At 43.8% G+C, this 12,943-nt stretch overlaps 1 protein-coding gene across 5 annotated transcripts in view; it reads left to right on the forward strand.

Moving 5' to 3' along the window:
* The window catches only part of FAM120A (family with sequence similarity 120 member A), a 48,368-nt gene extending 36,070 nt beyond the window's left edge, over positions 1 to 12,298 (forward strand). For 3 of the 5 annotated variants that reach the window (XM_014261353.2, XM_005532793.3, XM_005532794.3), the window contains exons 13-18: positions 224 to 433; positions 1,293 to 1,476; positions 2,347 to 2,484; positions 3,889 to 4,030; positions 7,780 to 7,876; positions 10,385 to 12,298. In XM_014261353.2, coding sequence (XP_014116828.1) covers positions 224 to 433; positions 1,293 to 1,476; positions 2,347 to 2,484; positions 3,889 to 4,030; positions 7,780 to 7,876; positions 10,385 to 10,696 — 1,083 coding nt within the window. In that variant the 3' untranslated portion in view covers positions 10,697 to 12,298. The remainder of the gene's footprint in view (positions 1 to 223; positions 434 to 1,292; positions 1,477 to 2,346; positions 2,485 to 3,888; positions 4,031 to 7,779; positions 7,877 to 10,384) is intronic. The other 2 variants (XM_088062017.1, XM_014261354.2) reach the window with 1 other exon arrangement.
* The last annotated feature ends 645 nt before the right edge of the window (positions 12,299 to 12,943 follow it).

Genomic DNA, 12,943 nt, shown 5'->3' on the forward strand with positions numbered 1-12,943 from the left:
GGTCTCCAGAGCAGGTGGATGGGAACACAGCTTTTCTGAAAATGGCAGCTCTGCGTGCACAAGTGAGAGGTTCTGGTGCATTCCTCTGCTCAAACCTCTGGAAGTCTGGATGACCTTTTAAAATCCCTCTGTTTGCAGGAGTTTTGAAAAGAATGTAACTATTGGAATAACTTTGAATTACATGTCATTGCAGTCTGACTATATTTACTCCATTTTTGAACAGATTGAGAATCTGGATCCCCGCGGAATCCAGCTGTCTGCTCTCTTTATGAGTGGTGTGGACATGGCTCTTTTTGCCAACGACGCCTGCGGACAGCCGATTCCATGGGAGCACTGCTGTCCCTGGATGTATTTTGATGGGAAATTATTCCAGACCAAGCTCATCAAAGCAAGCCGGGAGAAAGTTCCGCTCATTGACCTCTGTGATGGTCAGGTGTGTAGCTGTGCAGGGTGATGGAGCGTGCTGTGTGCCCACAAGGGTTCCATGGCGTGGGTTGTCATCATTCACCTCATGTGGCACCTCTGCTTTTGAAGGCAAATGTGAGGGGAATGACTAATGGGTGGCTTTTGCTGTTTAGTTCCTTATTTCTTGATGAGTAGGATGGCATTTGGGTAGATTTGAAAGAAGAGGCATCAACTTGAATTTGATTTTTTTTTTTTCTCTGTGGAAATGGAAACACTGATATGATGAATAGCCAAGTTGGAAACTGCTCATTTGTTCAAGTCCCACCTTTTTGGGTCAGACTGTCCAAAGGACTAAGCTGCACTGGGTTTGTAGTGAAAGAAATTGGTGATTTCTAACTGATTATACAGTTAGACTTCACAGACTGTGAAGTCGTTCTTGGGGTCCTCAGCTCAAAATCTTTTCACATTTCTTACAACCATCTTAAAATATGAATGAAGGAGTTTTTTGTGTTATCCAAATCATGCAAAGTTACTATCTGCCTGTAAAACCAGGAAACCGATAAAAGAGTTTACTGAATAACCCAAACTTCTTTGTTTTTAACTTTTTGAAAGGTATGAAATTGTATCCCTTCATTTTTGTGACTTGAGGGAAGCTGATCCTAGCTTTGCTACTGATGGGGCTGTGGTCCCTCTCAGGGCTGTAACCCTCCAGGCATGTCTCAGCCTGTAGGCACAGACTCTGGTTTGCAGTCCAGGTTTAGGATGATGATTCTGTCTCTACTCCTCTATTTTTTTGCATTTTCCTTTGAATTGGTTGTGTAAATGTAGCTTTATACAATTGAAATGAGAATTTTAATGTCCCACTGTGACCTTCTCTTTATTCCTAGGCTGAGCAGGCAGCCAAGGTTGAAAAGATGCGTCAGAGCATCCTAGAAGGATTAAATTTCTCCAGGCAGAACCATCCTCTCCCTTTCCCACCTCCACCTGCCATGCCTTTCTATCCAGCTTCTATGTATCCTCGACACTTTGGGCCAGTCCCACCACCTCAGGGCAGGGGGAGAGGCTTTGCTGGTAAGTGATGGGACAGCGGTGCCACACATTCCCTTACCTTGCACATTCCCAAAACTACCAACCCTGGTCAACTTCATAGGGAAAATAGAGGAAAAGGAAGCGGTCAGCTTGTGTTGGCATGTACCACTCACTCTATTTTGAGGTTGCTTTTATCAGCCCAGTGATACAGAATGTGCTGTATCGCTGTGTATTTTCATCAGGATTTTAGTAATTGTGCCAGATCAAAATATTTTTACTGTTATTGTAGAATTAGAAAAAAAGAGGAATGGATTGACACTGGGTGGTATGAATTACTGATTTGCACTGAAAATTGGTTGAAAACATTTATAAATCAACAGACACAGTTTAACTGTCAGGGCTGAAGACAACCTTTCCCCCTCCCCACTCCTCTGTGTTTTGCTACAGTCATATAACCATTGGCACCCTCGAGTATAAATACTGACATAACCATTCCAGGCTCTTCCTAGAATTGCTCCCTTCCTCAAAACCTCTCTGTACCAAGGCCCATAGGTGTATGGATACCGGACACAGGCATTCCAGGGGTGCCGTGACTGTAGCCACCAGAGCTCACTGCCAGAAAATTGTCACAAGCCTTTGCAATGCCCCAGAAGCTGGGATCCCATTCCAAGCCCCAGGGCCTGCCCTTTGGACCAGGGGCTCCCTGCTGGCTGAGGCAGCAGGACACCTTTGGCCAGGGCTCCCTCGGCGGTGCTGCAGCATCGCCCACAGGAGCCCGGCCCGTGGGAGCGCAGCCCTCCCGCCTGGCTCTGCAAGGGTGGAAGGAGCCAGCAGCCTCTCTGCTGGGGCCTTCCTGGTTGCCTGGCCCCCTCACAGCTTTTCCCCTGTCTCTCTTTACCCTGGGTCTAACAGGAGTCTATGGCTTCGGAGGCCCTTATGGGGAAACAGTAGCCACAGGCGCTTACCGGGCCTTCCGGGTGGCGGCAGCGGCAGGACACTCCGGAGCCTTCTCTGGCAATGACAGCAACAGGACTAGCAAGTTTCAGGGCGGTAATTATACCCAAACCCCTTTTCTTAGAGCTTCTGGCAACAGCTTCCTCCACTGTATGGGTTGGTCTGAGGCTTTCCTACTGACTCCCTGTCTCCCTAACTGTCTCAGTTTCCCTCTCTAGAGCCTGCCCGGCTGCTGTCTGCTCTGCTCCCGTCCCTGCCGCAAGCCCCCAGCGCCAGAAACCTCCTCCAAACACAGGAGAGCCCCAAATCCAGCGGGGCAGGCTGTCTCCTCTGTCCCACAGGCAAAGAGGGCATCTGTAACCCACTGGCCTCTGCCTCTGTATTAACAGGGATTTTCCAAACTCTGGGGACAGCTGAGCTTTTTGCAAAGACCCAGCGTAGAAACGACTGACTTTAGTTTTACTGCTGAGCCCTTTGCTGGCATCAGTGCTGCTGTGGAACCAGGAGTGGGATTTACTTCCCTACCTGTGTGCCCATCGCTCACTTCCTGTATGATGTGGGATGATGGAAACTTGTTCAGGGTAATTTTTTCCCACATATTTAGCTGTTCCTTCTGACCTCCGAGCTTTTATCCTAAGAGCAAGCATACTCCTAATGCTTCATGTGTGAATAACTCTGGCCCTTCAAACCATCTGCATTTGGAGCTGAAGGACTTGCACAGGGAAGTAGGAACCTTCTGGATGTAATCAGTAGTGTAGTTCCCAGCCTGTTAACATTTGGAGACTAATTATGGCTGCGTAAACGCTGTGGTTTGTAACCCTTTTGGTGCTGATGGTCTTACCAGTAACATCTTGCTCAGTTCACATACCTGGATTTCTTGAGATACATGTTGTGCACCAGAGTTGATTTAGTATAAATAAAGACATGAGCAACTTGAACAGAAGCTATTCTGCATCTTAGAAACTGTAATTTCTTTGAGGGGGGCTGATAAATCCACCTTTTAAACCAGATCTGTTTGAATGCTACATTTTTATAGCAACTTGGTGTTAGTACAGCTTATCCAGCCTAGTAAGTTCTTTATTGCCAATATCATTTGTGTGGTCTATGCTGATACTTGCTGTTGGCTAAAAAGTGCCTTGAACCTGCAAGAATTCCTTCTTCTTTAGGAATGCAGGGAAAAAACAATCTTCAGCCAGCTTGTAAAATCACCCTGGTTTCCTGAGGCTTATCTCAAGTATATTTTTAATTACTGAAACTGAAGCACTCATGTCAGATCATTTTTCTTTTCATAATTCGTATCTATTTTTAAAAAGGGGTGGGGGGAAGCAGGCTCTTGGAGTTCTAGCACTTCTGGAATACTGCAAAATGAGCAATAACTTCACAATATCTGTAGAGGAAATGGGTTATGTGGTAAAATCTGGGCAGATCAGCTTTCCAATCATTTGAAACTTTACTGTGATGATTGTGAAGATCAAAGTTTGGTTTTGCTTTTATGTGCAGGAGTCCAACCTATTCCTTCTCAGGGAGGGAAACTTGAAATTGCCGGCACTGTAGTCGGCCATTGGGCTGGAAGCAGACGTGGACGAGGGGGGAGAGGGCCATTTCCTCTGCAGGTGGTGTCCGTGGGAGGACCAGCCAGAGGGTAAGTGCCAGCCTGGGAATGTGCTTCTCATGTGGGATGTAATGATTGAGGAAACCAGGGAAAAGTTGGAGACAATAGATACTGCATATGACACGCTTTAGGACCCATAGGGTCAGTTATACCCACTGAATATCCAAGAAAAACCTTGGAATTCCTTTTAAGATGCTTTTCACCAGTTATTTGTATAGGTATAAGCATTTTTATATGCAAATAAAATGTATACTCAATCTGGTATGTATATAGATATATATGGGTATATATATACACACACAGAGGTTGGTTTTGCATGAGGAGGTGACTTCAGGACTTTTCCATGAAACCAATAGATACATTACATTCAATTCCTTTCTTTTTTGTGGAAGGACATTTATTAAGAAGCATAGTAACAGTTTTAATAACTACATTATATAATCCTGTGAAGCAGAAAACACCTGAAGGACATTTCTGGGTTTAATAGTTCTCTGTTAAAGTCATGATGGAAGTGTGCTTCAAAGAATATTAATTTCTTCAGCTCTTCCACTTCATTTAACTACAGCTGAAGTTACAGGTGCACAATGTGTCTGAAAACCAAGTACTTCGCTACAAAAATACCTAGTTTTTTACTTTTAAGATTATATTTTTTCCATAGGCTTGCTGGTTCTTTGCCTTACAGAAAGAGCTCTCTTTATCTTTCATTAAGATTGTTTCTATTACAGGAGACAATCCTAAAGTAACATGATTTATGTATTGTGTCTGTATTAGGAGTGGAATAAAGCTGATGGATTTATTGCCACCTTGATCTAGGGAGCAGCAGTGTGAAAGACTGCACTGCATGAATTTCATCTGTCTGTTAATTTAGTCCAATGTGCACTATGAAGCTTCATGCTGGAGTCAGTCAGAGCTGTTGGAATGCCTGTCATGTTGGGCTGAGTGAGGAGCTGGGTTAATCTGAAACCCTGGGAGAGTGGGAGCTGCTGTGGGGCCAGGGAGAGGCAGGAGCAGTGGGAACAAATGTGAACAGGTTGAGTGGCAGCAGAGCTTGACCCTTTGCGAAGACCCCATTTAGCTAGGACTGCCCAGTTCTCTAGAATGAGATCCAGCTGCCAAAACAGAAGCACTGAGTGTTGTTTTAGGTGTTTCAGACACCTGTGCAGGCGTGGTGGGGGGAGGTTTGGGAGCCCTGTGCTCTCCAGAGCAGCATCTGGAAACAGTGGGAGTGAACAAAGGTGGGGAGGTATGAGGTTTGCTTGGGTACCAGGCGACAAAATAACCCTTTTCACCATTGAAGTGAGGTTCTTGGATGATCATTAGTTCTGTATTTCATGAGGTTACATGAACAGAAGCAGGTTGCTTCTCCCAGTCACCTGCACTCTGTGTGGGGAGGTGCTGCTGGTGCTGGCTGGTGTCCTGCCAAAGCACCCTGAGCAAGGTCTGTGGGCACCCTGTAGCTCAGAGCTGGGTTATATCCACACAGGACAGCAGTTCCTCCATCTCCTGAAGTGGAAAATACCTGAATTCACACAGAACATCAGTAGCTGGGAACTGAGAACCCTCCTTATCTGGGAAGTGAACAGATCACTGAAAGGGTGTTGCTGCTCTTGCCAGTACCTTTATGACAGAGAAATATGATTTGAGATAAAATGCCTGAAGCTTCTTTTTGGAGTTGGGATGCTGTCTTAAGGCAGTAATGTTTGGGTACAGATTGTCACCCCAAAGACACGGGAAAACTGTCAATGCCAGATCTTCCATCAGATCAGCACTGAGAGGGCATTAGTCACATGAAATGTTACTAGAATAGGCCAGAGGGAAAATGACTGCAGGCAGCTCAACCTGTTTGTTGGGTCAGTTGATACTAAAGTAGAACCAATAGGAAAACATGCTGATGTTAAGGGTTCTGCCTAAAGACAGTCACAGAACCATAAGAATATATTTTGAATTGGAAAGGAGCCACAAGGATCATGGAGTCCAACCCCTTGCCCTGCCCAGACCCCCCAACATCCCACCCTGGGCATCCCTGGCAGCGCTGTCCAAGCTCTCCTGGAGCTCTGGCAGCCTCAGGCTGTGCCCATTCCCTGGGGAGCCTGGGCAGTGCCAGCACCCTCTGGGGTAGAGCCTTTCCCTGATCTCCAGTGCTTTAACAACAAGTTCATGTTGGCAGAGGTTATTTCCTACCAAAGGTCACAACTAGGAAACAGCACAGCAGGTTGCCTCAGTTCATGGCCCAGTTTTGCACACTTGTATTCCATTTTTATCTCTTTCAGCAGAGGGGATTGAAGCAGGCTTGTTCACCCCATTGCCTCATGTCTCTGCAACACTGAGCTCAGATGTTGTTCTTATTGTGTAAAATTCCACCATCTGCTTTGTATTGGCCTGGATCCATCAGTGTATTTAGTGTAATTTTCTGAGGGGGAAAAGTTTTTCTCAGCTCCTTGAAGGACACGCTTTGACCTTGTAAAAGGAGAGCCAGTGGGGTTGGCAGGGAGGGAACACAGTGAGAGGGACTCCCATGCAAACCACAGCTCCTCTCTTCATTCTCTGCTGCTGCTTCTAAACCCCAGAAATTGATTTCTTACTGCCCAGTGTGGGAATTCACAATGTGTGAGAGGAGACTGGGGGCACAGTGCTGTTCCCCTGGGCAGGGCAGCCTCCCTCAGCTCAATGACCTGAGCAGTGCCTGGCTACTCCAGCCAGCCCCAGTGGGGTCAGGTGTCACCCCAGCACAGCCAGAGCAAACATAGGGCAGTCCCAGGCTTCTAGAGCAATTCAGTATTCCTAGTAGAGAAAACAAGGAATTTCTAGGAGAACGGTGTTCTTGACATAATTACTGGGAAGTTCATTCTGTGCAGCTGATGGAATTAAAGCAGTTGTAGCTGAATCCTGAAATTGCTGAGGTCATAAAAGACCTCTAAGATCATCAAGTCCAGCTGTCAACCCAGTACCCACCACTATGCTCACCCCTAAACCTCATCCCCAAGTGCCAGATCCACATGTTTTGTGAACAGTTCCAGAATGGTGACTCCAGCACTGCCCTGGACAGCCTGTGCCAGGGCTTGACAGCCCTTTCTATGAACAATTTTTTTCCAAATACATCTAATCTAAACCACCTCCCCAGGCACAACTTGAGACCAAGGTGAGAAAGTTTGGTTTCATCTGATGTACTCTGTACTGGATCACACCAAAAAACAGCCCCTGATGTGTCTTAAGTTGGGAGTCTCCATTGGAAAGCATCCCAACTTATTGTCACATGCCAGATTCGGGTGAAACTCCTTTATTCTCTCAGTTTCTTAGATAATTTTGTACCTGCACAATTTTTAATTTCTGCCTTATTTTCTTTTATCAGAACCTGTCTCATGTGTTTACATTGGGAACTGTTACTTAATAGGGGAAATGGCTTCCTGTGTAGTTCAAATTGCTATTTTTGTAAGGTGAAAGTATTTTGAGCTCTGGTTTTTAAGTGCCATGAGGATAATTTGACACTTGGAAAATGTTTCTTCAAAGCTTGAAAGTATAATTTATTGTTTCTTTAGAAGGGAAATCTAGAAAGACGTGTTTTATTGCTCCAGACCCAAAAGGTTTGCTGGGTTTGATACAACTGCAAGCAGTAGAACCCTGCAATTCAGAATTAGGCATCATGCCTCTTTAAGGATGTGTTGATAATAGGCACTGGACAGTAAAGCTAGGGAAATAATACTCCAGCAAAACTAAGTGTAAAGCAGTTGTAAACAAAACTGATATGTGTTTTATTTTCTCCCCTTGCCCCACCCCTGCAGGCGTCCTAGAGGAGTTATCTCCACTCCGGTGATAAGAACTTTTGGAAGAGGTGGAAGGTACTATGGGCGAGGTTATAAAAGCCAGGGAGCAATTCAGGTAATGAAGCCATGTGCCTGACTGCAGCACGCTCTGTGATGGGCTGGGCTGGGCTGGACTCCAGACCAGCACCACTTTAACAGCTACAAGTGTTTCTGGCGACCCGTGGAAGCTGTGAGCTGCACAGCGGTGACAGGAAATGCTGGTGCCACAGCTCACTTAAAGCAAACTTTGCTTCTAAAGACAGACGTGGAAGAATGTATTTTGACATGAATCTTGTGCCTACACAGCTCTAACCAGCCATGGGAGTAGAAGAAAATTTAGAAAATGGGAGAAATACAAAGCTGAAACAAATTAGCAGTTCTCTTCCTGCCCCCACTCTTCCCCAATTTCTTTTCTGGGACCATGGTCCAACCTCGTGAAGGAAAGTTTGTAGCAGTGAAGGATCTTTGCTGCTGCCATGCTCCAGATCCAAGAGGTCACTCTAAACTTTTTGGGAATAGCAGAGCAGCCTTTCCCCCGAGCATGCAGGTTCCTTTCTGGTGACACTCTGCAAAGCGTCCGTGGATCATGACTTCTGTCTGTTCCATGGAGCCTTCAAATATAACTAAGGCAGACTGCTGATCTGTATGAGATGCCACTTGCTTTCAGAGTTCTGTTTTCCTCCCTTTTCCATGGTTCTGGCTGCTATGCAGTTTGGATGAATGAGTAGTAAATAGTTGGAAAAACTTCCACAATAAATACGTCATATGGACATGCCATTTGTCAGGGAGACCTGAGAGTAGGGGTGTGTTTTCAGGTGTCAGAGAGTAAAAGAGAGCATATTCTCCAGTAGATAATGAAGCAACTTCATTTAACTTCCAGTAAATTAAGTTTAACTTCCAGTAAAACTTAATGTTTTACAGGTGTAAAAAATTCAAATACTTCTCTTTATAAATTGCTGTGTACACAGACTATATGTCTACAAATGTACCTGTGGATCTGAAACTTTACATCTTTAAATAGAAGATAAACCACTGTATAAATAATAGAGCATCTAATTTTTGAGTACCTTAAGCTTTGAAATAAAGGAAATCCTGAAAACGAGCTCCCAAATACTCCAGGCTTACTACAGGTGTACATGTGGGAGTGTAGTTCAGGTGGTAGGTGCAGGTGTCTTGACAAGTGCCATCAAGGTTGGGTATTTGCATTTTTATTAATGATATGTAATTTACATGGTAAATACTTGTGATCACGAGGTCCTGTGTGTAAAATTGTGCCTGGAGAAGAACGATAAATGGCATTTTCTATGGACCTGAGCTCATTGCATTTTGTGGTCATCAAGGCCATATAGGATGTTCCTTGTTCAGGAAGAGAAAAAAGGTGATTTAGAATGCACGTGGCAGGGAGAACTTGGGAAAGTTCCCACACAGTGAGTGGATTGTGAGGGCCAGGTTAGGCTGGGAGGTGCCAGTGGCCCCTCTGCCTCAGTGTGGGGCCAGGCTCAGCCTGAGGCACTTCCTCCCCTCAGCTTGGGAATCTGACCAAAACGAGCTCTTTGGATTTATCCAACACACCAGATTGGTCTGTTTTGTTCCAAGATGAAACCTTTCACTCTTGTTCTGGAATAAAACTAAAGCTTGTCTTGAAAGCTGAACTTAAGGATGTCGGTAAAGAGGCACGAGGACAATGATCAGTGTCCTCATGTGCAGTCCCATACCTGTGCAATGGGACTGAGAATTGTGATTATCTGGATAATGAGATAGATCAGAACAGCAGTTCTGACTCACCTGCAAAGTCCTTCTGTAAAACCCTTCAGCAAAATCCTACTGCAGGTGTTCTAGTAGGTAACAATGGAGGTTTTTGTACTGCAGAGCTGTTTGCTGCTGAGGTGTCCCTGTCTTAAGCCATTTCTTAGCACTTGACTTTGTGAACAGTGTGACAGACCAGTGTGCTGCTTAGCAGCCTAATCTGCTTATTTTGGTTTGATTAAAGCCTATTGTGTTTCTGGAAGGCTAAGATTAATTATAAATACTTAAAAACTAATTGTATGCTGCATCAGTCTGGTTTTTATGGCTATACTCAGTCTTGTAAGATTTTACTATATGCTTTTTTATGCAAGCCTTTCCTAATCTTGGAAGCATATAGCTTGGTGCAGGGAACAGTGCATGGTGCCTCTGCACTGCTCCAAAGCCTGGCTGGAAACAGTCGGGTTTGTATTTGAGTAACGTGGAATCCTGGCGCTGAATCCCAGCACACACAAACCAAGGAGCAAAGTGCAGCTGTACATTGGTTCTCTCTTTTGGTGTTTCAGACGTTTATGTAGCTCTGATGTTGTGAAAGGAGGGCAACATCGAAGTTAAAACTAAAGCATTTGCCCTGGGGGCATCAGAAGGCTCTGGGGAACACCGAAAATCCTCTCTGTGTATCTTGTGGGCCACTTCTTTCAGCAATGCCTAATATTTGGTGTTCACTCACGACCCTGTGCCCTGCATGCTGCCTGTTGTAGTGTCCTTATATCAGACTGTACATTTATATACATTTTTAGCACTGGTTCTTCAGTAATTCTCTTCTTTTTTTAACAACTAGGGCAAACCTCCTTATGCTGCTTCAGCAGAAGAAGTAGCCAAAGAACTTAAGTCAAAATCCGAGGAATCTAAATCCTCACTTGTGTCTTCAGATGGATCCCTGGCTGAAAATGGAGTTGTGACTGAGGAAAAACCAGCTTCCCAGATGAATGGGAATACAGGAGACATCAGGGCTTCCAATCAGTCTGAAAGTGCCTTGAGTAATGACTCTAAAATGTGCAATACGAATCCTCACTTAAATGCACTAAATGCAGACAGTGTTTGCCATAAAGATGATGCTCTTGAGGCCACTGTCTTAAAAAAAGAAGAGTAAACTTATTTTTTATAGAGGGTGAAGGATGTTGGGAAGGGTCAGGATTAGGAATATCTGGAAAGAAAGAGAGCCTACAGTTATGTACATTTTTTCCTTTCCGTAAGAGAAAAATGAGGACTTTGGAAATTCGGATCCCTCTTTGATGTCAGAGATTTAAACAACACATTTTTTTAGTTTTAACCAGTTGTAGTCAAAATGCTACAATAAAACAAAAAAAACAAAAAAAAAAGAGAATGAAGAGCATTTGACTCCCGCACTTAAAATGAAGTATACATAAAGTTTAAACTGGTTATGACAAAAGCTTGTAGTTTTGTTTTTTGAAATATAAAGAAAACAAATTTTGGCAGTCTTTAAGTATATATAGCTTAAAACTATAATTTTTAGTACTTGGCACCATATGTATGCCATTATATTTGATTTTGCATTACTGTGTCACAATAAAGCTTTCTTTAAGGCTTTGATTTCATGATTATGGGGGGAAAAAGGCACAACCACAGTTTTTTCTTTCTGAAATCTCATCACCGTTGCCGTGGTTCTTTTGTGTTAAAAATGTGCAAACTCTCGAAACTACCAATTCTCAGTAACACTGCAGTTCTGCTGAGTTCAATAGACATCATACATATGTTACGAGCGAGTTAAACGGAGATAAACTTGAAATCATAGAAGATGCAAACGACCTTTTAAAACAAACACAATGTGTTGGGAAACTTTTTGTGACTAATACCATGCATCCGTGATCAATGAACTATGTGGTTTTGAATCAGACGTAGACCATTAGTACTACTATTTGAGCTAAACTTCTGCATGGTTCATGATTTTTAAAGTGTGTAGTTAATATTATGCATGTTATTGTCCTCTTTCTTCCATTCTTACAAGTACTGTGCCCATTTGCAAAACAAAAAAAGCTAATAATCAGTAATAGTCCTATAAAAGATGTTAACTATGTTTAGTCATTGACTGATCTTGCTCTAACCTTAAAATTTTGTGATTATTGACCTCTGTTGCATTTATTCTAAAACTTTAAAAAAAAAAATTATCTAGCCGTTTTGAATATCAACGTTACCCTGGTGTACTCATTGCTGTATGCATTATTGTTCTCTGTTGCTGTTTTATGCCTTCATATTAGCAAATATGAAATTCTGTGAAAAACAAAAAAAAAATGCTTTGATCTTCAAAAAAAAAAAAAGTACCCCCCTTCTGTAGCAGGAAACAAATGGCTTGTTCTTGAGAACTTTCCCATCAAGAATTTAGTATAAGCAAATATACCTGTATCATTTTGATGTTTTTGTTAGTGTTTCCAAACTTAATGTACTTCAAAATCAGAATCATTTCTTTATATTCGTTTTCATATAATTCTCCTGATGCTCTTCATCACACATTAGTGATCAGAAATGAGGTGTAATTCCCCATTCCCTGCCCGCCAGAGCTAAGTAGGTATCTTAATGTAAGTTGAAGGGAGTTCTGCCCCAACTCATGGATTGTGCAAGAATGAACTACTGTTGGGTTTGGCTGGTTGTAGATGGATTGTGGTGTGGTGTCTTTGAAGGCTATTGAATGCAACTTACAGTGCTTAATAAAAATCTTTATTCTTTTAGTATAAAATACTGTATGCCTTTTTTGTCAAGTATTTTTTTAATTTACATGTAAATAAAAGTTTTTCCTATGCTCAAGTCAAGTTGGTTGAGTTGCCAGGATCTGTAGTGTCCTCCTGAAAGGCAGAGTAGGGAAGCAGAGCCTTTGGTTGTGGCTGCCCCTGGATCCCTGCAAGTGTCCCAGGCCAGGTTGAGCAGGGCTTGGAGCACCCTGGGACAGTGGAAAGTGTCCCTGCCATGGCAGGGGGTGACAGCTCTCAGATCTCTTCCAACCCAAACCATTCTGGGATTCTGGGATTCACTCACTGCTGGAGGACACCGCACCTGGTTGGAGCCATGCCCTGGCTTTGCGTGTAGCTCCTTTAGATGTCACCTTTAAATGTCAGACGGCTAAAGAGATGCAAATAAGGCAGAAGTAACGGGGCCAGTTGTTTAAAGAAAAAGACAACTGTGTGTGCTCACAGATTGATGGGGGTGGGCAGTGCCTCTACCGAGCCGGGAACCAATGAGTGTTACACAAGATCCAGCTGACGGAACACGAGGGGCTGCAGATTTACACCTTGGTGTGAACTGGGGAGCTTTCTCCCCCGCCGTGCCTGTCCGCTCGCTGCCCGCAGCCTCGGTAGCTGTGAGCGGTGAGCACGGCTCCTCTGCC

The sequence above is a fragment of the Pseudopodoces humilis genome, chromosome 13 (assembly GCF_049639895.1).
Source record: "Pseudopodoces humilis isolate 2021_Gansu_Grassland_sample_001 chromosome 13, ASM4963989v1, whole genome shotgun sequence".
Lineage (NCBI taxonomy): Eukaryota > Metazoa > Chordata > Aves > Passeriformes > Paridae > Pseudopodoces > Pseudopodoces humilis.